Raw genomic sequence first — 24282 nt, 5'->3', positions numbered from 1 at the left:
CCCCCCCCCCCCCCCCAATGCTGTGCAGTCTGTCAGCAAACTTGTTATACTCTTATTTCTATCTATAAAAATCTTGTTGAAAAAAAAATAGAGAATAGTAAGGAGAAGCCATTAACTCCCAACAATTCCAAACTCCCACTTTTGTGCAAATTTTATGCAGCCGAGAGTTCAACCAATTATAATCATCAGGAAGTGCCTTTGATTGTATGCAGCTTAGAATTCAGCCAACTATTCTTTGCATCTTATTGACCATCTCCGGTTTTATTTTGCAGTGATTCCCTGCACTTCCTGTGTTCTCACCAGGGACAGGAAGTACAGGAATTTTTCCAGGGGAGTCACCCCTGAGCATGGCTCTATACCCCTCCCACTCTCTCCAAAGTCTGGAGTTCCACCACAACAGAGTGGAGTCCATGCCCATCTGTGGTACAAACAGGCATGCTGGATCCCCAATAATATCTTTATTTTCATGTTCCAACCACCAGTAAATACACAAATAACTAAAAATAATGAGAGTTATGTCATTTCTTCTCCTTTTTCTCCTCTTTCTTTGAGTCGGCTTTTTCTTTCTCCTTCTCGTCCTTCCTTTCCTTCTTGCTGTCCTCCTTCTCCTGCCCCTCCTTCTTCTCGGCGTCCCGATTGGCAATCTTGTTGTTGATGAGATTGTGAAGGGCCACCACGGAACGGATGAGGGAAGCCAGGTACACCACCACCATCTGGTCATTAGTCTTTAGGTAAAAGGCCTTGACGAACTCCTGCAGGTTGACGTCGGGCAGGAGGTTGAAGACGTCCTGCAGTTGGTAAATGATCTGGTGGTTGATTGGCAGCTTCCCTGAGGACACCTTCTCCAGGTAACTTCTGATGTCCAGCAGTTTGGAGTTCAGTCCCTTCAGACCATGTACTTGATTGGTGATACGTTGTGACAAAGTCCCCACAGTAGTGTCTTTGATGTCTCTGTGGGAGGACAAGAAAACACTGCATATAAAAGGCAACGCCTGGGAACCCTATAGCAGGTGAAGCACAAAAACAACAGTGTTCTCCCCAGGCTCTTTTAGCCGGGTGGTCCACCCGGCTAGTTTTGATGCGCACCCGGCTGTCATCGGCTCACCTCCTCCTATTCTGTAAGCATAGTTGTGCACAGATGCACCGGCCCTACATTCTCTTATATTGCTCCACCCAGCTGGAAAAAATTTCTGGGGAGAACACTGAACAAGATCAAATACAGTAGAATCTCGTTATGGTAAACTCTGATATAGTAAACTCAGTCCTCAGGTTCCAGCAAATGCATCTGTATAAATATACAATGTTTGACCAATTCTGATATAGCAAACTTCTTATATAGTAAACTTCTTTCCCTGGTCCCTTGGAGTTTACCATACAGAGATTCTACTGTATAAAGCATACCTCCCAACTTTTGGAGCCAGGAAAAAGGGACACTAAGACACACCCCTGCCACACCTTTAACCACGCCCCAATTTTTCAAAACCACGCCTCTCCCTTATACAGTTTTCCCCTCCATCCTATGCAGAGATTGGCGCATGGAGTGATGGTAGGAAAGCTATTTAAAGAATAAGCACAACACACATGTGTGATAAAGGTTATACATTAGAGTAAACTGCTCTACATGTAGAGTTATGAATAGATTAAGAAAATAAAGACTGAAATGCGCAAAATGTTAAATTATTTCTGGCAAAAAAAACAACCTACAAGTGCATAGCTCTAGTCCCAGGACTGTAAATGCATAAAATCACACAACTATCCCTTATTAAGGATCTTGTATCACAATATGGGTTATTAACCTCCTTGCCGGTTATCCCGAGCTCAGCTCGGGGTAACCTGCGCAGGAGGATATCTCAGGCCCCGCTGGGCCGATTTGCATAATTTTTTTTTTCCCTACACGCAGCTAGCACTTTGCTAGCTGCGTGTAGGTCGCGATCGCCGCCGCTCGCCGCCGATTCGCCGCTACCCGCCGCGCCGAGCCGCCCCCCCCCCCGCCCCAGACCCCTGCACAGCCTGGCCAATCAGTGCCAGGCAGCGCTAATGTGCGGATCGGAGTTCCCTCTGACGTCACGACGTCTATGACGTCATCCCGCCCGGTCGCCATGGCGACCGGGGAAGCCCTGCAGAAATCCCGTTCTCAACGGGATTCCCTGCATACTCTGATCGCCGAAGGCGATCGGAGTGGGTGGGGGGATGCCGCCGCTTAGCGGCTATCATGTAGCGAGCCCTGGGCTCGCTACATGATTTAAAAAATAAATAAATAAAAAAAAAAGTGCGGCGCTGCCTCCTTGCCGGATTTTTTAGACCGCCAAGGAGGTTAATAAAAGCAATAAGAGGAATGCAACCACTATGATTGATCCATACAGGATTTCTAGCACATCACAAGCATATTGAAAGATAAGATAACCACCTCACTATTCAGATGCTGTGTAACAAGATAGCCAGGGCAGAGATCGCTATCTCTCATTCTCTATCAACTTCAAAGACATTCCTGGCTGAGTTTTATGTTGTTGTATTGCTGATGAAGTTCAGTGTGAGGCAAAGCCGCAGAGTGTGATGTGATGCATGTATTTTAGTGTTTTCTGCAAAGGACTCAGGGCAGTGAAACAGTTAACTGAAAAATGCAAACTCTCCTGCTCTGAAGAGGTCGGGACATTTGACCAGTGACCCGGGATCCCGTAATAGAGGCTGCAAATAGTTAGTGCCACAGCAAAAACGTGACACTTCGCCAGTCAGTAGAAAGGGATTCTACTGTAAAATGCACTTTCATAATCACAGAAAAACATGATGGAATGATGTATTTATACAGTACTGACCTTTCACACATTACTCTACAGGTTTATGGGCCCTTTTCCACTGACCCAGTTTCCGTCCGAAAACTGCATCACACTAAATGCGGCCATGCTTCGCCAATCACAAGGGGCACCTTGGTTAACACTAAGCACACTGTTTTTTGTTTGTTTTTTTCCCCCTTGAAACTGCACTGTCATAGTTAGCTTGCTTTGTAAACATGTGAGTACAGCAAGATCTGATTTCAGCAGCTTCACACTGAACTGCCCTCAGCCAATCAATGAGGAGCTGGAATGTGGGAGGGGTGATAAGCTTCCCTCTCATCATCAGCAATGTACCAAATAGAGCCAGGCTGACAGATAAGATTTATTACAGCAGAAACATTTGTGATTAGATTGGAGTGCTTGCAATGCAGGGTGAGGTTCCAGGCTGCACAATGAACACAGAGCAGTGGGTAAATAGAATTTGATTTTATGGCTGACAATCCCCCTAAGTTTCCTGCACAAGTGGGAACTGTCGCTTATAGTGTATTTTGCTTTATGGAGTCCACAGCCTTAAGCGTAGATTCGAGTCTGGCAAAAATGGCGCCATGGGGGTCCCAAAAACATTTGGGCGTGCAGTAGGCCGCATTGTGAATTACAGCTGCAGCGGCGCTCAGTGAGTAATTTAGCTGCCAGCAATAGCTGGAAGCCAAACTGCCTCTTACCCCCACTGTATGGTGCCCTGGAGTGGGAATAGTAATTAACGCCACTGGGGAATTCCCACAGCAGTAAGAGTCGGTTTTCGACTTCACCCTCTGCCCAGAGAGAGAGAGAGAGAGAGAGAGACAGAGAGTGTGAGTGAGTGGAGTGAGTGTTCTTCAGGCAGATCCCTTCCCCCTCACTCTTTGTTTGACAGTCGTGCATTTCAGCATCTTTCCAACGACGTCAGATTGATTGGAAAGGCTGCAGAAAGAGATTAAACCCATCGTTCCCCCACCCAGGACAATTCTAATATTTGATGCAGCCGTTTCAGAGAATGCCTTTGGACAACTTAGTCACATGACCCAGTGATCCCTCAGCAGTACGGAGCTGGCAGCAGAGTGGGATTTTCTGCAGTTAGTGAACAGCTTTCCAGCTCTGCCCGTGCTGCAGAGAGATTACGTGAGCACATGTGGTCATTTATAACAGCGGGCGGATTTATTGGAAGAATTCTCCCCAAATCCCAGATACTGAAAAACTCTGGGGCAGTCAGTGCATGTTCACTCCTTAGCATCTAATAATAGCAGAACATACCTTCTGGAAGAAAAATAAGAGGCACCAAGAAATATGCGGACCATAAAAAAAAAAAAAAAGGGGGTAGTGGCCCACTTACCTCCTATTTGATGATTCATTCAGTCAGTTAAAAAAAACAAAACAAAAAAACTGTCACTCTTTAAAAAAAACAAAACCTCCAGGACGCAACGCATTTCGCGGGACACAGCCCGCTTTATCAGGCAAAAGAAGTATTTGAACCAGAACTCGTGTGTTAGCCACCCATTTTCATATTTGTTAACGACCTCACAAACCTGAGTGGGGACTAGTCAAATCTCCCCATCTGCCCCTTCAGTGGTTACTTTGGAGGTAACCCAGACTTGTTAGTATAGATACCCTTGCGAGCTACGTTTTATACTTCTTGGTGTACGAATATACTACACTATATTGAGCTCTCGGTTGTCTCTCTTTTGTATTACAATCCCCTCTAGGAGAAATGACCCTGTATAAGTATCACAGAAGAAGAGGCTGATTGTGAAATTACCGTAACAAGTGTTCCACCCCCACTTCCTCCGCCTCCTCTGCGCCGATCTCACTGGTGACGTGTTCAAAGGTCTTTGAGGTCGGAGTTCCATCCTATAAAACAATGACACCAGAAGGTCAGCAGCCCCCTTCTTATTACTGTACATATTACGTTACAACATTAACTGAGGAAACTGCGCTAAAGACAAAGGAAGCTCCTTCCAATCCAGCACTAACTCAGGATGGTCAATGAGATGCAATTAATTTCAAGTTAGTGTAGCATTATGCTAATTTTGCATGCAAATTCATGCAGCTTGAAAATGAACTATTCAAATCCTGCTAAGGTAAAATTCGATTGGTCCATTTTCAAGCTGCATACATTTACATAAACAATTTGCATAATCCTGCATCAACTCAAAATCATTTGCATCTCATTGGCCATCCCTAATCATAGCTTATCTGGGCTCTCCACGTCTCCACTCACACAAACCTTAACCCCGGGGATTGTATTACCAGACTGTGCTGAGCTGCAGACCTCTGGAGACCACAAGCCGTTCTGTGGACAGGAGTTGTATAATGGCCCATTATTGGTTGACATACACAAGAACTTAAAGGGCATGTAGCCAGAAATGTTGTGCTCATCTTTGTGCTGTTTAACCACTTGAAATAATGAAAATAAAATACTGAGAAGTTTCACTGCATATGGGTTGAGTCCAGATTGGATTGCTTGTGTATGGACATTTGGAGGCTTGATGGATCTCCTGCCTCATGCTGTGACTTCCCCCTACACTTATCAGATGTGATCTGAGGCCCGTGGACCCTTTCTGTGTTCCATTCTATTAGTTGACACATGTATACATGAATGTATCCATCTTCATCTGGGACAAATGGGACGCAGTTAGAGCCCCCTTCAGCGTCCTTGAACCGTCCCTTGCCGTCCTCCGCCTGGATCCTCTGTAAGGGCTCCCATAAGTTTGGCCAGTCGTGGCTTAATGCACATGCGTGGCCTGGCCATGAGTCCCCCGTCTCCTGTGGCTGGTAGCGTTCTGCAAAGTACTACTGCGCAGGTGCAGAGCGCGACAGGGGAGCCTATGCAGCCACCCTGCGCATGCGCTGACTGGCCGAACTTACGGGAGCTCTTTCGGAGGATCCAGAAGGCGGTGGATGGCAGCGAATGGGATGGATCAGGCTGAAGAAAGCCCCAGGTATGTATACATTTTTTCTATTATCGGCTGGAACAGGTAATGTATCTCCGCTGTATTGCGTCGGTCGTCGGGCATTCGAACGCCGCTATTGACGTACTCCCGACCCGCCGGTGATTGAGAAAAATCTTCCGCACGGATCGATGGGAACGATTGATTTTGGACAGAAATCGATAGTACTTTAGCGTTTGCGCAACGATTTCACAGCAGATTCGATCACAGTGATCGAATCTGCTGTATATCAGCGGGAAAATAGTTAGGTGTATGGGCCCCTTTACTCTTTTTTTCTCCTAGAAACTGCACTGTCATATCTAGCTTGCTTTGTTAACACGTGAGCACAGCATGGATCCTATTTTTGCCCTCAGCCAATCAGTGAGGAGCAGGAATGGAGGAGGGGTGATGATAAGCTTCCTTTTTGTCAGCAATGTACCAAATGGAGCCAGGCTGACCGAGAAGATTTTTTTACAGCAGTAAAATTTCTGAATAGAATAGATTGGAGCGCTAGCAAAGCAGAGTCTGGTTGCAGGTTGCATAATAAACAAAGAGCAGTGGATAAATGGAATTCGATTTTATAGTTGACAAACAGCCTTTAACAAGGACCTACATTTGTGATATGAGAAATGTAAAAATCGGTAGAGGTGACGTAGTTGAAAGGTTATAACTCTGTGCTGCCTTCTTGTTATAATGTTACGTATCATTGTGTGTGTACGTATCATTGTGTGTGTGTGTGTAGTGTGTGTGTACGTGTGTGTGACGGCGTGTGTGTGTGTGACGGCGTGTGTGTGTGTGTACGTGTGTGTGTGTGTGTACGTGTGTGTGTGTGTGTACGTGTGTGTGTGTGTACGTGTGTGTGTGTGTACGTGTGTGTGTGTGTACGTGTGTGTGTGTGTACGTGTGTGTGTGTGTACGTGTGTGTGTGTGTACGTGTGTGTGTGTGTACGTGTGTGTGTGTACGTGTGTGTGTGTACGTGTGTGTGTGTACGTGTGTGTGTGTACGTGTGTGTGTGTACGTGTGTGTGTGTACGTGTGTGTGTGTACGTGTGTGTGTGTACGTGTGTGTGTGTACGTGTGTGTGTGTACGTGTGTGTGTGTACGTGTGTACGTGTGTGTGTGTACGTGTGTGTGTGTGTACGTGTGTGTGTGTGTACGTGTGTGTGTGTGTACGTGTGTGTGTGTGTACGTGTGTGTGTGTACGTGTGTGTGTGTACGTGTGTGTGTGTGTACGTGTGTGTGTGTGTACGTGTGTGTGTGTGTACGTGTGTGTGTGTGTACGTGTGTGTGTGTGTACGTGTGTGTGTGTGTACGTGTGTGTACGTGTGTGTGTGTGTACGTGTGTGTGTGTGTACGTGTGTGTGTGTGTACGTGTGTGTGTGTACGTGTGTGTGTGTACGTGTGTGTGTGTACGTGTGTGTGTGTACGTGTGTACGTGTGTGTGTACGTGTGTGTGTACGTGTGTGTACGTGTGTGTGTGTACGTGTGTGTGCGTACGTGTGTGTGCGTACGTGTGTGTGCGTACGTGTGTGTGCGTGTACGTGTGTGTGCGTGTACGTGTGTGTGTGTGTACGTGTGTGTGACGGCGTGTGTGTGTGTGTGTACGTGTGTGTGTGTGTGTGTACGTGTGTGTGACGGCGTGTGTGTGTGTGTGTACGTGTGTGTGACGGCGTGTGTGTGTGTGTGTGTGTACGTGTGTGTGACGGCGTGTGTGTGTGGGTAGTGTGTGTGTGTGTGTGTGGGTAGTGTGTGTGGGTAGTGTGTGTGGGTAGTGTGTGTGGGTAGTGTGTGTGTGTGTGTACGTGTACGTGTACGTGTGTGTGTGTACGTACGTACGTGTGTGTGTGTACGTGTGTGTAGGTGTGTACGTGTGTGTGTGTGTGCGTGTGTGTAGGTGTGTGCGTGTGTGTAGGTGTGTGTGTGTGTACGTGTGTGTACGTGTGTGTGTACGTGTGTGTGTGTGTGTACGTGTGTGTGTGTGTGTACACGTGTGTGTGTGTGTGTGTGTGTGTACGTGTGTGTGTGTGTGACGGTGTGTGTGTACGTGTACGTGTGTGTGTACGTGTGTATGTACGTGTGTGTGACGGTGTGTGTGTGTGACGGTGTGTGTGTGTGTGACGGTGTGTGTGTGTACACGTGTGTGTGTGTGTGTACGTGTGTGTGTGTGTACGTGTGTGTGTGTACGTGTACGTGTGTGTACGTGTACGTGTGTGTGTGTGTACGTGTACGTGGTGGTACGTGTGTGTGTGTGTGTGTGTGTGTGTGTGTACGTGTGTGTGTGTACGTGTGTGTGTGTGTGTACGTGTGTGTGTGTACGTGTGTGTGTGTACGTGTGTGTGTGTGTGTACGTGTGTGTGTGTGTGTACGCGTGTGTGTGTGTACGCGTGTGTGTGTGTACGCGTGTGTGTGTGTACGCGTGTGTGTGTGTACGCGTGTGTGTGTGTACGCGTGTGTGTGTGTACACGTGTGTGTGTGTACGTGTGTGTGTGTATGTGTGTGTACACGTGTGTGTGTGTGTACACGTGTGTGTGTGTGTGTGTGTGTACGTGTGTGTGTGTGTGTGTGTACACGCGTGTGTGTGTGTGTGTGTACACGCGTGTACGTGTGTGTACGTGTGACGGTGTGTGTGTACGTGTGTGTGTGTACGTGTGTGTGTGTGTACATGTCCCCAGTCACCCCAACCACTGCAGCAGAGGGGGATTGTCACAATACCACTGGCAGATCACATATTGAACCGCAATAGCTTAAAGGGGAACTGAAGAGAGAGGTATATGGAAGCTGTCATGTTTATTTCCTTTTAATCAATACCAGTTGCCTGGCAGCCCTGCTGGTCTATTTCTCTGCAGTAGTATCTGATTAAAACCAGAAACAAGCATGCAGCTAGTCTTGTCAGATCAGACTTATAAGTCTGAACCACCTGATCTGCTGCATGCGTGTTCAGGGGCTATGGCTAATAGTATTAGAGGCAGAGGATCAGCAGGGCTGCCAGGCAACTGGTATTGTCTAAAAGGAAATAAACATGACAGCCTCCATATACCTCTCTCTTCAGTTCCCCTTTAAAGAGAGACTCCGTGACAAAATTGTCATCCCGTTTTCTACCATCCTACAAGTTCCTAAACCTATTCTAATGTGCTATGGCTTATTGCAGCATTTTCTACTATCACCGTGTCTGTAATAAATCAACTTATCTACCCTGTCGGATTTGTCGCCCTGTGTCTGGAAGGCTGCCAACTCTTCAGTGTTGTTGATCTGTTACGCACCCCCCCCTCCAGGCCCCCTCTATGCACGTGTGTGTGTGTGTTTTACATTAGGCAGCCTCTCTGCTCTCTTAGCTTTTACAAGCTGGAAGGAGCTGGCTGCCTGGGCTGTCACATGCTGAGGAATTACAGGCACCGGGCAGAGCTGTCTGCAGGAAGAAACAATCAGCCTGTCACTCTTCAGTGGATGAGAGCTGCAGGGGGTAAACACACAAATGATCTCTTGAGATTCGAAAGAAAGGCTGTATATAGCCTGCTTGTGTATGGATGTATTTTCTATGTGTGGACATACTGTACATCAACCTACTTCTTGGTGGCCATTTTGTTTGTTTATAAACAAACTTTTTAACTGTTTTTGACTACTTTTAATGCAGCGGGGAGCGGCGAAATTGTGACAGAGGGTAATAGGACATGTCCCCTAACGCACTGGTAGGTTTACTTTTGTGCGATTTTAACAATACAGATTCTCTTTAAGAGCAAATAACTGCAGGGATGCTGGTTAGTGTAGCACTACCAGCTGTCAGCAGAAGGAGAGATGCAAATACTCACGTCGTGAACTTCCTCCACAGAGATATACGCCTCAGTGGGCAGACCCAGATCTTTCGGTTTCACATCAATGATGACCAGTACCTAGGCAAAAAGGACAGCAATTGTGAACGTGTGGCTTTAGTCACCTGTACACGGTGTGTCTGGCCACTAGTTAATAACAGAGAGATACTCACAGAGTTTGGACAGTATCGCTTCATCAGCTCATTGATTGCAATGTCATTTTTGTGCAGTTTGGGTCCTGTGTGGTACCAGCCAACGATTCGCTCCCGAGCTACAAGGAGAAAAAAAGGTTTTCACAATTTTTAACTGCATTGCGCAATGAGAGCCTCTGCTTCATTTTTGAGGTAAATGGAGGAAGCATAAAGCTGAGAAGCGTTCTTATGAGTATTATTGAACACATGGGAACGTGGAGGAGAGCCAGAGAAGGCGAGGGGAGCCTATTTAATGCCCTGCAAGTCTGTTTGCTACTGTAATCGTACCGTAGCATAGTAAACAGGCGAGTCCAACTCCACAAGGGTGGTTTGTCTTCGTGGACGATAAGAACATCTATTGAGGAAGCGCTGCTGAAAATACATATTGAATCTTTGCATAGAAGCTACTAAACTTCAAGCAGAAGCGCATGCCTCAAGGACTTTATCAGTCATTTAAGTTGATGGGTCCCTGGACTACTGTATTTTTTTGGACTATAAGACTTGATTTTTCTCCCCCAAAAGTAAGTGTGTGTGTGTGTGTGTGTGTGTGTGTGTGTGTGTGTGTGTGTGTGTGTGTGTGTGTGTGTGTGTGTGTGTGTGTGTGTGTGTGTGTGTGTGTGTGTGTGTGTGTGTGTGTGTGTGTGTGTGTGTGTGTGTGTGTGTGTGTGTGTGTGTGTGTGTGTGTGTGTGTGTGTGTGTGTGTGTGTAAAAAATCACTACGTCTTATAGTCCAGATGCAGGGAGTTCCTGACTTGTGAACACCTGCCAACACGAACCTCCAACCCACCGCAATGTCAGGAACTCCCTGTACTGTGCCCATGCAGAGGAGGGCACAGGTGACACAAAGGAGCATAGAGGAAGACACAAGGAGGACAGAGGCGGACAAATGAGGACACAAGCGGTAAAAAGGGGGCATAATCCACAAGATGCCCCTTCACTGTGGATGCACCAGGTTTAGTATATATTTTTCCCCCTGGTTTTTGTCCTCTCTAGGTGAGTCTTATGGTCAGGAGCGTCTTCTAGTCCGAATAATGGTAATTGCTATATTTTTGGATGATTTTTACTGCTTACATTTTTAGTTTTTAATTTTGGATTTTAGAATTGATTCTAAGCATACATTATTGAGCTGTTAGTTCTGTTAGTGGGCGGTCACTGTGGGTTACTGTATGGTGACACATAATACTGCTGTTTGTGGCTGTTTTGACTAAAATTTAAAGGTGTTATGGATGTAACCATTTTAAATTAAAGTGAAGGAACCTGCTGAGGGGAGGAGGGGTAAGCCAAGTAGAGGAAGGGAAAGCTGAGTGGAGGATGAACTGAATGAAGAGACTGAGCGGGGGAGGGGAATGCTGAGCAGAGGAGGATAGCGATGATCAATGAAATGCAAATTTATATGAAGCTGTATATATTTGCATAAAAATTAGCATCAACTTGGATATATTTGCATCTCTTTGATCATCCCTAGAGGAGAAGCTGAATGAAGGGACATGCTGAGCAGGGAAGGGACTGCAGACACAAAAAAAAAGACCAGTTTCATCTACATTCAGGGAAGAGGTCACTTACCGTTCACCTTCTTAAACATGCCATACATGTTCTCCAGATAATCGTGGTCCAGGAACCAGACGGAATCATCTTTATCATCTTCATCAAACGGAACTGCACAAAATAACTCACAGTCAGGAGGCAGCAGAATAAACGCATGTAAACAAGAGGCTTCCGGAGTAGCAGGCCACAATCTCACCCCACGCCGAGGGATAGCATGGAAGTTGGAGGAACGGGCGACAGACAACACTTTCCTTCCAAGAGGAGGCTGGATTGCTGCAGTCCAATTCCAGAACACCCAGCCACAAAAGAAAACAAAATGTCATTTATCTTCACCAACTAGGCAAACACTTCTGGTGCGCAGAGGAACAGATTATGGCCAGGAAACCTAATTTACTGGCATATGCTACGAAGAAACCTTGTAGTGTACCCATGTATTTACACCCACATATGTATATTGAAAGAGAAATGTATACTAAAAGTACTGCTGCTGCTTCTGATCCTTCCTCTTCTGGATCCTGCCAGATGAAAAATGTAGAAAAGAGGCGATCCGCACACTGCAGTGGAGTGATCCGGTAATCTTAGATTTTTCAAATGAAGTATTTTTCAAATTGAAGTAAAGTAATTTTTCAAATTACCTGATCTTTTACTCCACTGCAATCTGCAGATCTCTTTTCCTGCATACCTATGGCTTGGCTGACCTGATCCTGCACCAATGGGTATGAGTATCTGGGGGCTTAAGAGTATTTGGACTTGTATGCAACTTGGAACTGGGCCAATCCGCAGGAACTGCACTACAGCTGACTGGCCCAATTAAAAGCTGTGTGCAATTCGCACAAAAGCCAGAATTAGTACCATCTCATTTACCATTTCTAGTTTAACCCTAAGAGCACCACCCTAAAGCCCTGTACACATGATAGATTTGAGGGTCCATTCACACTTGAGCGTTTTGCCGGCGATCTCGGCAAAACACTCAAACACTAGCGCTTTTCAAAGCGCTAGGGTAATAAAAGTCTATGGGCCCGTTCTCATTTGGGCGATTTGCGCTAATCGCCACGAATCGACCTTAAACACTAAACGCAAACGCGTAGCAGGCACCAGTTTCAGGCGATTTCCCCGTGATCGCGTTTTAGTGCTATAGAAGCGCAAAACGCAATCGCCCAAAAAAAAAAATAAATAGCTAGCGTTTTGCAATCAGCAAGTGTGAATGGGCCCAAAGTCTGCAGAAGTTACGATAATGACCACCTCTACATATAATCCGGCGAGTGCACAGAAGCCCCCCGACCAGTCAGTGGTCCACAAGGTGGATCAATTCAGCTGAGCAATGACTGATAGCTTTGTACTCACCACACCCACCGCATGATGTCACATTTGTGACGCTCAAACACCCCCCACCCCCATATTTCCAGAATGCATTATCACATTGTAGGCTCACTATGCGCCTGTACAGCCTCAGCCCAGCGAGGTCGCCCAAGGGATCGACTCCCAGTCCCCGTCCGGTGACATCAATCTAGCATGTGCAGGACTTTAAGTAAACCTGAGGTGAGAGTGATATGCAGGCGGTCATATTTGTTTCCCTTTAAACAATATCCGTTGCCTGGCAGCCCTGCTGATCTATTTGGCTGCAGTAGTGTCTGAATAACACCAGAAACAAGCATGCAGCTAATCTTGTCAGATCTGACAATGTCAAAAACACCTGATCTGCTGCATGCTTGTTCAGGGTGTATGGATAAAAGTATTAAAGGCAGAGAATCAGCAGGACTGCCAGGCAACTGGTATTGCTTAAAAGGAAATAAATATGGCAGCCTCTACATAACTCACCTTGGGTTTACTTTAAGAGTAAACTACCCCTAACAGAACCTAACATTAATTCCCTAACAGAGGAAGCAATAGGGAGGAATACATACAGCATTTTAGGGGTGATATTTCAAGAAGAGTCCTTCTTTAAAAGCTTATGAAGTAAGGGCCTGTACACACTTAAATTCGCCAAGCACAAACGCAGTGCAATGCGATTGCGTTTAATCAAATTCCTACTTGCGATCTTTGTGCACTTGTGATGTGAATTTGCTGAAGGTATCTTTTCCTCGTTTCCTGATTGTTACCCTAAAAAATGCAATGAAAATGACATGCATGCATTTTTTCATGCGCAGCATTTAAAAAGCGCAGCAGTCACTGCGATTGCGTTTTTCTAAAAACGCATCGCACCACTGTGTACAGGTCATCCCGATTTTCATTATTTTTCAAAAGACCTTGCAATTTAAAAAACTGCATGCGATTTTAAAAACGCAATGCAACGCAGCCAGTGTGTACAAGCCCTAATACATGAGAACTTCTTACCTGCAAAACTGTTTGATACATCCAGAATCTTCTTGTGCCAAGAGCCCAAGAGTACCCCGACCACCCTTTTCTGATTCCCGACCTTTCCAATCCTGCAGAGAAGAAGCAGACAGTGAGAAATCTGAAAAATCCAGCACCAAAGGGAACACAGAACAAGAGAAACAGCATGCAACTGGAAAACCAGGGACCACACGGGACATACAGAGGCTGACCCACTAACAGACCATTCCTCCCTGACCTCCCAAATTTTGCCACTAGTCGGGACCCAGCAGAAAACCTCACAGGGGAATTCAACGGCTAGGTTTCCAATAGGTTGTAGTAAACTACGTCCCCACTATTTAGCAAATCACAACGCTTTGCGCTGTAAGAGGTGCTTTGACTGGAGAACTGTTACCTATGAGGGTTCCTGCTTGGTCCCTACAGTAGACTAGTGCCAAAATTTCAGTAACTACTGATAGTTCATTAAATGAACATTTGAAACCATTCCTAAGTATTCCCTGCATGTAAAAAAAAAAGCCTGCTGAGAGGGATAGTATAAAGCGCTGCGTAATATGTTGGCGCTTTATAAATACAGTAAATAATAATAGGAGATTAACAGTGAAAGAGAAGCCACCGCTGGCACTAATGGTACATTCTAGGGTCTGGGGGAGGGTTAGGGGGACAAGGACCTGTCACTGGTAACAATGATGGAAGCAGCAGAGGCTCATTGGAGATGATGGTAGGTAGGGGGGCCTCCAGTGACTCAGCTACAGCCCCTGGGATAGACTGAAGAAGGGGACTTGTTACCAGGAGTAATACTGGAGAGCTTGAAGTCAATCACACAGAATGGAAATGATGGTGGGTGGGGGAGGCCTCCAGTGACTCAGCTACTGCCCCTGATCTAGTATACTGGGGATAGACTGGGGAAGAGGACCTGTCACCAGAAGTAATAATAGAAGAGCAGGTAGTCAGGCTGGGGATGAGGTTGGGAAGGAGAGGCCTCCAGTGACTCAGCTACTGCCCCTGATCTAGTATACTGGGGATAGACTGGGGAAGAGGACCTGTCACCAGAAGTAATAATAGAAGAGCAGGTAGTCAGGCTGGGGATGAGGTTGGGAAGGAGAGGCCTCCAGTGACTCAGCTACTGCCCCTAATCTAGTATACAAGGGATAGACTGGGGAAGAGGACCTGTCACCAGAAGTAATAATAGAAGATCAGGTAGTCAGGCTGGGGATGAGATTGGGAAGGAGAGGCCTCCAGTGACTCAGCTACTGCCCCTGATCTAGTATACTGGGGAAGAGGACCTGTCACTTGAGGTAATAATGGAAGAGATGGCAATCAGTCAGGCAGGCTGGAGATGATGGTGGGTGGGTAAGGGCTCCGGTGAATCAGCTACAGCCCCGGGGAAGAGAACCTGTCACTGGGAGACACAGGAGAGGGGGTCAGGCTGGGGAGGATCGGGCAGCAGGAGAGGCCCATGGGGCAGGCAGAGATAATGGAGGCCTCCAGTGACTCGGCTCCTCCGGTGGAGGCTGATTTTGGCGGGAAGAGAGGTATGCGGGGAAGGGGTCTCACCGGTTGAAGTGATCCACAACACTGAGCAGCACCAGTGGGTGAACCACCACCCTCTCCACGGCCAGCTCCGGCATCTTCCCGGCCACAATGACTCCACACACCGGCCGGAAGCCCACAATGCACCGCGCCGCACCGGAACCCCCGCCATCTTTGTGGAGGCAACTCTGCGCCTCGTCCCGCCGCTGCGCCACAGCGACACCTGCCGGCCAGAGGAGGGAGGCGCACGGCTAGTACCACACAGAATGATACTGGTTACCGTGATGTGACATGTAAGAGCAATAAGCTGCTAGTCCCGAATAATAATTAATGTTCGAAACCAACTAATACAAACCTCCAGCTGTACTCACTGTGGTGAAGGCCAAATTCTGAGGCGAATTGTGGGCTCCGCTGTGCTTACTTTCTATTACTACAGAGTTCATGGTATGTGTATAGACTGGTGGTGTAGCTAAGGAGCTATGGGCCCCGATGCAAGTTTTACAATGGGCCCCCCAGGCCCCATTGTATGGAGTATACATAACAATTGATACAAGACACCAAAACCTGCCAATGGCAACTACAGTGTCAGAGGTGCAAGAAGGGAATGGGAAACAGTTTGTTAATGATTACTACTATTCAAAGTATCTATAAAAGTGATTATGAGCACAGGACCAATAGAGAGCTAATACTGTAGTTGAGGAAGGACGCTTCGGGGCCCCTCTGGCCCAGATTCGGTCACAACCTCTGCAACCCCTATTGCTACACCAGTGGACTGGGCCTATTTTTAAAAGCGAACCCGAGACGATGCTTGGGTTCAAAATCAGATACCATGAAGAGAGGGAAGCCCGAGGATCCTAATGGTTGTCGGAAGCCCCCTGTTGCTGAGTGCGACCCTCCCTCCACATCGTGGCCATGCGGCTCCTCTTCCACATTCATGACCGCGCATTAGAAGCTCGCATTAGCAGTAGCACAGAGCCCACGGCTTTCTTGCTATTGCACATGCGCGGGTGGGCTCGAGCTTCTAATGCGTGGTCATGAATGAGGAAGAGGAGCCGTGCAGCCCCGATAGGATTAGCAACACTGCCTTGTTGCTAACAGGATTGTGGAGTCGGTACAAAAATCTTCCGACTCCTCAGTTTATGAAACCTCCGACTCCAGGTACCCCAAATGCCTTTGACTCCGACTCCACAGCCCTGTTTGCTAATCTACGGGGGCCTGTGCTCAGTGATGGGGGACATCAGACCACAGAGGGAAGCCTCGGTAGGATCCTGAGGCCTCCTCTTTAGGTAAGTATCTGATTTTGTACCCGAGCTTCGGCTTAAGTACACTTTAACTTTGAAACTGAAGCAACCAGAAAGCACACTTATCTGGCTTCAGCCGATCCCTGTTGGTGCTGAATAACCGGGACTCTGCTGTAATAATAATTGCCACAATAAAGCTCTTGGTAAATTAGCTTCAAGATCCTATGTCTGGCCTACAAACCTATACACAAGTCCTGCCCGACCGACATCTCTGACCTGGTCAGCAGATACACACCTGGCCACCAGTGGCGGCTGCAGCTTCAAATGTAGGGAGGGGGGGCACAAAGGGGGCATGATGGCTGGCTGGTGGGGCCCATTTGGGCGATTAAAATCGATGGTTGTATGCCAAGCTTTAGAATTTTTTGCTTGCTTTTTAGGACTGCGCTGATTTAATCTATGGTCTGTTTGGCACCTGTTATCTCTGCCTAGGCATAGATTTTAATCTTCCCCGTCACATGCTTGCGCCGATTGCGCCGCTCTATTGCTGTTGCATCCCCCTCACTCTGCCGTAGACATCTGCCCCCACATCCAAAATGTTACCAGAGCCTGCAATTTCCACCATCGCAACATTTCCACAATCCTCCCTTTCTGGCTCCAGACACTACCAAGCTTCTCATCCATGCCCTCATCTCCTGCCTTGACTATTGCAATGCTCTACTGTCTCTGGCCTCCGCTTGAAACGCATTGCACTAATAAAATCAGTCATGAATGCAGCAGTTAGACTTATTCATTCTTCCCACCACTCTGCTTCCACTTCTCCCCTCTGCAAAGCCCTACTACACTGGCTTCAGGATCAGTTTTAAGATTCTGTGCCTTGCCTACACATCTATGCACAAGATCTGCACATCCTACATCTCTGAGCTTGTCCACAGATATATACCTGCCTGCCCCTTCTGGTCCTTTAATGATCTCCGCACGCATTTCTCACTCCCATGCACACCTACAGGGCATCTCTATAGTCGCCCCCACCCTATTGAGCACCCTCCCACCCCCTCTCAGACTCGCCCCTTTCTTCACCTTCAAGCAAGCCCTGAAAACACATTTCTTTAAAATGACCTAACCCACATCTACCACACTTTAACTTTCTAAGGTAAGCACCTTTTCCTCCGCCCTACCTTATGTGTCCCTCCCCCACTCTTTAGATTGTAAGCCTTTGGCAGCCCCCCCCCCACCCCCCCTTGAGTGTGTTTTTCTTGATCTTGCAACCCCAGCTATCACACCCTACCTATGGACTAACTCAGACTTGAATTGCTGCGTCTCTGTAAAATCACATGATCATGCATCTCCTATCCTGTTTGCATGTATAACCTTGTGCTATGTTGTATAACCATGTGCTACCTCTCTGTCTGTCACCACTTGTTGCAATGTATGTATCCCTATTTATTGTACAGCGCTGCGTAATATGTTGGCATTGTGTCTCAGCGCCCTTTTGATCACTGAAAACAATATCGGACACCTCTGTTAGCTAGTTTGCCAGGTGAGCCCAATTAACCACTTAAGACCCAGGGCATTGTTCACTGATCTGTGCTGCGTCGGCTCTCCAGCCCGCAGCACAGATCAGGTTTGAGGCAGGGCGATCAGACTTCCCCCCTTTTTCTCTCCACTAGGGGGATGTCCTGCTGGGGGGTCTGATCGCTGCCGCTCTGTGTGGCCGAGCAGGGGGGGCTCCTCAAAGCCCTCCTCCGCAGCGCTATTCCTCCCTCCCTCTCCTTCCCTCCCTCCCCTTCGCTCCATGGGCGGCACAGGATGGCGATCCATCATGTACCGCCTTTGATAGGCGGGCGCAGTAGAGACCCGATGACGTCACGTATCCCACGTGACCCGCGCCGTGGAGCACACAGGAAGCCGACCCAGAAGCCGACCTGGCGAGGTCGGCTTCTTCACCGCTGGACACCGGGAGTGAGAGGAGCTGCGGCGAGGGCACCGTTCAACTGCCAGGAGCTGGAAGAAGCCCCAGGTAAGTGCAGTTTGTTTTTTTTGGGCAGCGCGGATCTTCCCTTTAAGCATGATCTTCATACTGTTAAAGGATTTGTGGCTGATTCAGAGCACTCACGGGTTTGTGCAGGTAAAAGCAAAAGGAGGAAGGGTTTTTCAAGACAAATACATCGGATTAAGAGAACAGCTGCTAAAATGCCATTACAAAGCAGAAAACACACATTCGAAGCTGCTGGTGCCTCTGGTGTCCCACGAACATCCAAGTGCAGGATTCTCCAGTCCAGAGAATTTCAGTGCATAAACCTTCTATTCATCCACTCCTAACCTAAGGTTACAAGCAGAAATGGTGGGCCCAGTACACTACAAGAAAATTCATTTTCAGACAGTCTTGATTACTGATAAGTGCCACGCAACTCTTTATGGTCCAGATGGATGGAGTGGTGGATGGTTGGTTAACAGGCACCACATCCCAGCAAGGCTGCAATGTTGGCAAGGAGGAGGCAGAGTAATGTTTTGGTCTGAAATCATGGGAAGAGAGCTGTCCGGCCTCTTTAGGGTCACTGAAGGTGTGAAAATGACCTCTGAAAAGTATGTGGAGATTCTGACTGACCTCTTTCTTCCATGGTACAAAAAGAAAAGCTGTATTTTCTGTGATAAAATCATCTTCATGCATGACAATGTAACATTACCTTTGCATCATTGGCTGCTATTGGCATGAGGAGAGAAACTAATGGTTTGGCCCCCATCCTCCCCTGACCTCAATCCTATTGAGAACCTTTGGAGCAGCCTCCAGCAAAAGATCTATGAGAGCGGAAGGCAGTTTACATCCAAATAGCAGCTCTGGGAGGCTATTCTGACATCCTGCAAAGAAATTCAAGCAGAAACTCTCCAAAAACTAAAAAAAAAAAGTTAAACGAATGCAATAATTGTAAAGCTACTATCCAGGCCTGGATTTACCTTGGAGGAGCCTATAGGCACATAAATCCTGGCACCTTAGACTTCTCCCTCCATGAACCTACAAACCCCTGCCGAACCGCACCTCAAGTGTGCTGGCTGTCCCAGTGTGCTGGCTGTCCCAGCTGTCACTTCTCCCTTACTACCCTTGCCAGGTGCCCCTTAGTATTAGGTAGACAGAAGTACTTCAATATTATGTAGCTGGAGGTTCCGCCAAGTGTTAGGTAGTTAGAGGAACCTCAGTATTAGGTAGCTAGAGGTGCCCCGACTGAAGAGAGATCTTGTCAGTGGAATGTTGAGAGCAGGGTGAGTAACCCCTCATCAGGACTCTGCATAGGCAAAGAGGGAGAGGCACTTTCTATCATCAGGCGCCTGTAAGCATGTGCCTTCAGTGCCTTATGGTAAATCCGACATATGTAACTTGAACTGTTGAGATGTTTTTGATTGAAATAGCTTTTTATTCCAGTAAATATGACCTAATGCTGCAAAGTCAACAAATTACCATTTTCAGATCTGTACAGCCTATAAAATGTTTTAAAACTCTGTTGTGCGTAATAATCTGGAACAGTGCATTTTTTTTAATTTTTTTTTTGAAAAACATACCGTTATCATTAGGAGTTTTGTTCAGCAACATTCAAATTATACTGCACTTTAATAGTTGATGACTCAAAATTAATGCTGACTGCCACTTGCATCAACTACTCGCTTCAGGTTCCCTTTAAGGCCAGAAACCCACTAGGAGCGATTTGTAATCGCTAGTGATTTGAAATGCTAATGCAATGCTATGGGGGATTTTTATAAAATCACATCGCTCAAGTGGGATCACACACATAGCATTACATTAGCAAGAGCTTTCAAATTGCAAAGCACTCAGAAAATCGCTCCTAGTGGGGTTCTGTCCTAAAAGGTACGAGAGGGGAAAAAAATGCCAATGTACTTACCTGGGGCTCCCTTCAGCCCCTTGAAGTCTCTGCATCCCTTGTTGTTGCAGTCACTCTTTTGCGGTGCCCTCCATAGCGGTCGCTGACCCGGCCTGGTTGGCGTCAGGTGTGCGCACGCACCACTTAGGGCTGTGGTGGTGTGTGCATGCGCAGAAGCCGCTACGGAGAGGACCACAGAAGAGTGGCTGCCAGATGAGCTGCAATCAGGGACACAGAGACTTCAAGAGGCTAAAGAAAGCACCGGGTAAGTAGATCAGCTTTTTTTTACTTCTTATGTATACTTTAGGGCTGGGAACACACTAAGCAGAAACACTAGCCTTGCGGAAAACGCAGCGTTCATGCATGCAATGTTAGTCAATGGGCTGCATCAAAAAACACATATAAAAATGCATATGCGTTTTGTATGCGTTTTATAACATGCGCTTTTTAAAAAGCTGATTTTGTTGCATATTTTTCAAAAAACGCATCAAAAATGCACATAATGGAAGTCAATGGTGACTAGGCTTGAACGATTTTAGGAAAAAATTGAATTGAGCGATTCCTGTCCGAAATTGCGATTTCGATTTGATTCACGATTACCTTCAAATCAAGATTTGTTCCCCCTCTTTGCCTGTTTGTTCCCTCTCTGTCCCCCTGTCTCTCTTTGTGCCACTTTTGACTCTGGATCTCTCTCTTGCCCCCTTTGTGTCTCTGTGCCCGCTCTATTTCTCTCTGTGTCTCTCTGTGCCTCCTCTATCCCCCAAGCTACATCAGTTCTGGACATAGGTTCAAGCACGAGTCCAGCGATGGCCGTCTATCCACTTTACCTCCTGCAGGCTCTAATGCACGGAATACTTCCTGTATGTCATGTGACATACAGGAACCCAGAGTTTTGCCAAGCACAAGAGTTGGCAGACGGTGATAGAGGACGGACAGCATTGGACTCCTGCGGAAAGTATGTCCCAACGCTGCGGTCCGCACGCGCCGGGACTTTGGGGAAGTTTGAAACCACTTCTTCAAACTTCCCTATGTGGAAATGATGGGATTGCGATAATTGCCGCTTTGACGATTCCGAAATTGTGATCGCGATTTCGATTTAAATTCGATTTATCTTTAAGTCCTAATGGTGACCCAATGTAATGTGTTTTTCATGGGTTTTTATATGCTTTTTTAAAAAAAAAAAAAAAACAATGTTTTCTGATGTATTTCTGCTTTCTGTTTTCCTCCTAGTGATTTGCATAAAACGCAATAAAAAAACGCATGTACATGCAAACCAAAAACGCACGCAAAATGCAAAAAAACGCATGTGTGGAAACAAAAATGCAAACGCATGGAAAACACAATACGAACACACAAACGCATATGCATAAAAACACCACGTTTCCCGCACTGCTAAGTGTGCACCCAGCCTGAGGGATTCCTTACTGCCTTATGTGTTATGTTGGATCTTGTCTAAGTATATCATTCACTAGCCCTGATCCCGGCCTGTTACCTCATCCGGCAACCCAGTTTTGTGAGTACTTACCTTTGCTGCACATAGTCTTTTGCTGGTATCCAAGGATAATACACCAAGTCTGGTTCTCCTTTTATTGACTCTATCATCTACCAGTCCTGACTTAAAGGGAACCTGAAGTGAAAGGGATGTGACATCTATATTTAATTTTAATGAATAACAGTTGACTGGCTGTGCTGCTGATCCTCTGTCTTTAATGCTCTAAAACAAGCATGTTTCTCACAAAAATCTGACAAGATTAGCTGCATGCTTGTTTCAGGTGTGTGATTCAGATACTACTGATGCAAGAATGATCAGCAGGACTGCCAGGCAACTGGTATTGTTAAAAAGGAAATTACTATGACAGCCTCCATATGTCACTCGCACCTTTAAAGGAAACCGCTTATGTGTCCCTCAACGCAGTTCTGCGGCCCGTGTTTGCACTCTCACAGCCGGGAGTGTTCTGCACAGGCGCAGTATTTCTGAACACTCCGGGATACGTGAGCATGATTCACGTGCAGGCGCAGAGGCTGCCAACCTCGCCAGGTCGGCGGCTGCAACGGAGGGGCCCCCGGGCCACCGTCTGGTAGCAGAGCTGCGGCGAGGGACACATAAGCTGCCAGGGGCTGGAGAAAGCCCCAGGTAAGTAGATCTGATTTTTTTAAAAACCCTGGTTGTTTCCTTTAAGACGGTGTACCCGACCTTGTCCAGGGATTTCCTCACTGCAGTGTCACCTATTTTCCTGAAATAAAAATTACAACTTATTGCAAGGATAGAACTTTTTCCTTTTGAATTTAATACCTGTTTACCCATTTTAGTGGGACAGTCGCAAGCGCAGTGACTCGGTGGTGGAACGAAGGACACAGTCTGCAAAAGGATGACATTTATAGCAAAAGTACGTATTATATTTATTTATTTTTTTGGTCTCGGATGTCCTTTAAACTTAAAGGCTACCTGAATGTAAATAAAAATACACTGTGGCCCTACCTGTGGTGTCTTCTGGGCACCCATAACCTTGGGGCCCCTCCCCTTTGTATTTTCCCCTCTTCCCCAACTAGAGCCCAGTCGCAGAGCATGTTCTGTCCTTTCCGCCTGCCCCCTGTTCCAGAATGCGCATGCACAGAGGTCAACAAAACAGAGGGGACACAGAGTTTATGGGGCATTTATAAAAAAAACAAAACCAAACACATTAATCTCTTGTTTCTACTTGCCCCTCTCCCCACTTTTGTCCCCTCCCCTTGAGTTTTCATAGTGCTATGGAAAAGGCCCTAGGTGTGGACACCTTTTTTGTTTTTTTTTAGTTCAGCTATGCTTTAAAGCGGACCTGAACTCAGAACTTCCGCTCTTCTCTAGACGATAGATAAAAACCATCATACTAACCTTCAGGCCTCTTTCACAGTAGGACGTTGCATTTCGATGCAACGTTAAAGTTGCAACGCAAATTACAACGCAAGTCCCAATTCACAATGCAACTTAATGCCCCGTTATCGTCGCATACAGTAAAGCATACAGGCAATGAAAAGTATCCTTCCAAGTCATTACTGAGCATGTGCAAACAGTCCAACTCAGCTAATAACGTGTATAATGCACAGCATGCTGCACTTTCCCTTAACGTGCAGCGTTAGTCACCAACGCAATGTGTGCACTGTGAATGGGGTGTTGACTTTTCATTGCAGTAAGTTATTCTGCGTTAAATGTTGTTTTAACGTGCAACGTTAACATCGCACTGTTAAAGAGGCCTTAAAGTGAATGGGAACCGCATTTAAAAAAATGAGACAGATACTTACCCAAGGAGAGGGAAGGCTGTGGGTCCTATAGAGCCTTCCCGCTCCTCTCCTGGTCCTCTCGTTCCAGTGCTGGCTCGCCCAAAAGCAGTATTTGACTAATTTAGTCAAATACTGCTTTACCCGGCCGAAGGAGGCTTCTAAAGTCTTCAGGGAGCCCGAGTGCTCCTGAAGAAGGGCGGCCCAGTACTGCACCTGCGCAAGCACGCTCTCTTGCACGCTCAAGTGTGTGCAGTATGGAGCCGCACGTCTTCAGGAGGACACGGCTCCCAAAGACTTCCAAATACCCTTTTGGCGGGGGATTGAAACGGGGGGGGGGGGGGGGGGGAGCCAGCACAGGATAGAGAGCACCGAGAGAGGAGACGGAAGGCTCTATACGACCCAGAGCCTTCCCTCTCCTTAGGTAAGTATTTGCTTCATTTTTTTTAAATGGTTCCCATTCACTTTAAAGAAAAGCATTTCTTTTTTAGAGCTGATACAAATCCTGTGATAAATCCTTGTCTAGTTCCTGCTTTCACGGAAGCAGACATAGGGTTAACATCCAGTGTTTACAAATTAGCTGGTCTGCCAAGGCAGTCAACTGACGCAGTTGAGTGATCAAATTACAGTGGTGATTAGTGACGGATGAGGGGAGATTAGACAGGCTACTCTCTTAATACATAAACGCTACATTTCTCTTATGTTTTCCTTCTGTCCTGTGCAAGAGTTCAGGTCCAGTTTAACTGCTTCAAAGTGGAGTTTAGCTCTTGTTTGCTG

At 46.8% G+C, this 24282-nt stretch overlaps 2 protein-coding genes across 7 annotated transcripts in view; one reads left to right on the top strand and one right to left on the bottom strand.

Annotated features, from left to right (window-relative positions):
• Positions 1-439: 439 nt before the first annotated feature.
• PSMD7 (proteasome 26S subunit, non-ATPase 7) lies at positions 440-15284 on the bottom strand. The gene is made up of 7 exons (XM_068259597.1): positions 15165-15284; positions 13611-13702; positions 11295-11387; positions 9714-9811; positions 9541-9621; positions 4564-4655; positions 440-951 (listed from the first exon to the last, which is right to left on the bottom strand). The coding sequence occupies exons 1-7, from the start codon at positions 15236-15238 to the stop codon at positions 519-521; spliced, it is 963 nt and encodes a 320-aa protein (XP_068115698.1). The 5' UTR covers positions 15239-15284; the 3' UTR covers positions 440-518.
• The window catches only part of ZFHX3 (zinc finger homeobox 3), a 1434500-nt gene continuing 1425387 nt past the window's right edge, over positions 15170-24282 (top strand). For 5 of the 6 annotated variants that reach the window (XM_068259585.1, XM_068259586.1, XM_068259596.1 and 2 more), the window contains exons 1-2: positions 15170-15433; positions 22561-22637. The gene's annotated coding sequence lies outside the window, so the exon portion shown is untranslated. The other variant, XM_068259587.1, reaches the window with a different exon arrangement.

Source organism: Hyperolius riggenbachi, chromosome 11 (assembly GCF_040937935.1).
Source record: "Hyperolius riggenbachi isolate aHypRig1 chromosome 11, aHypRig1.pri, whole genome shotgun sequence".
Lineage (NCBI taxonomy): Eukaryota > Metazoa > Chordata > Amphibia > Anura > Hyperoliidae > Hyperolius > Hyperolius riggenbachi.
This window is presented reverse-complemented; position numbering and strand designations above follow the sequence as displayed.

What these genes read in the sequence shown, in the direction of transcription:
- PSMD7 (XM_068259597.1), bottom strand. Translation starts at nt 15,238, where the DNA reads ATGCCGGAGCTGGCCGTGGAGAGGGTGGTGGTTCACCCACTGGTGCTG. An exon ending in GTTGTGGATCACTTCAACCG is followed by an intron (nt 13,703 to 15,164) that starts GTGAGACCCCTT and finishes TCTTCTCTGCAG; the next exon opens with GATTGGAAAGGTCGGGAATC. An exon ending in TGTATCAAACAGTTTTGCAG is followed by an intron (nt 11,388 to 13,610) that starts GTAAGAAGTTCT and finishes TATTTTGTGCAG; the next exon opens with TTCCGTTTGATGAAGATGAT.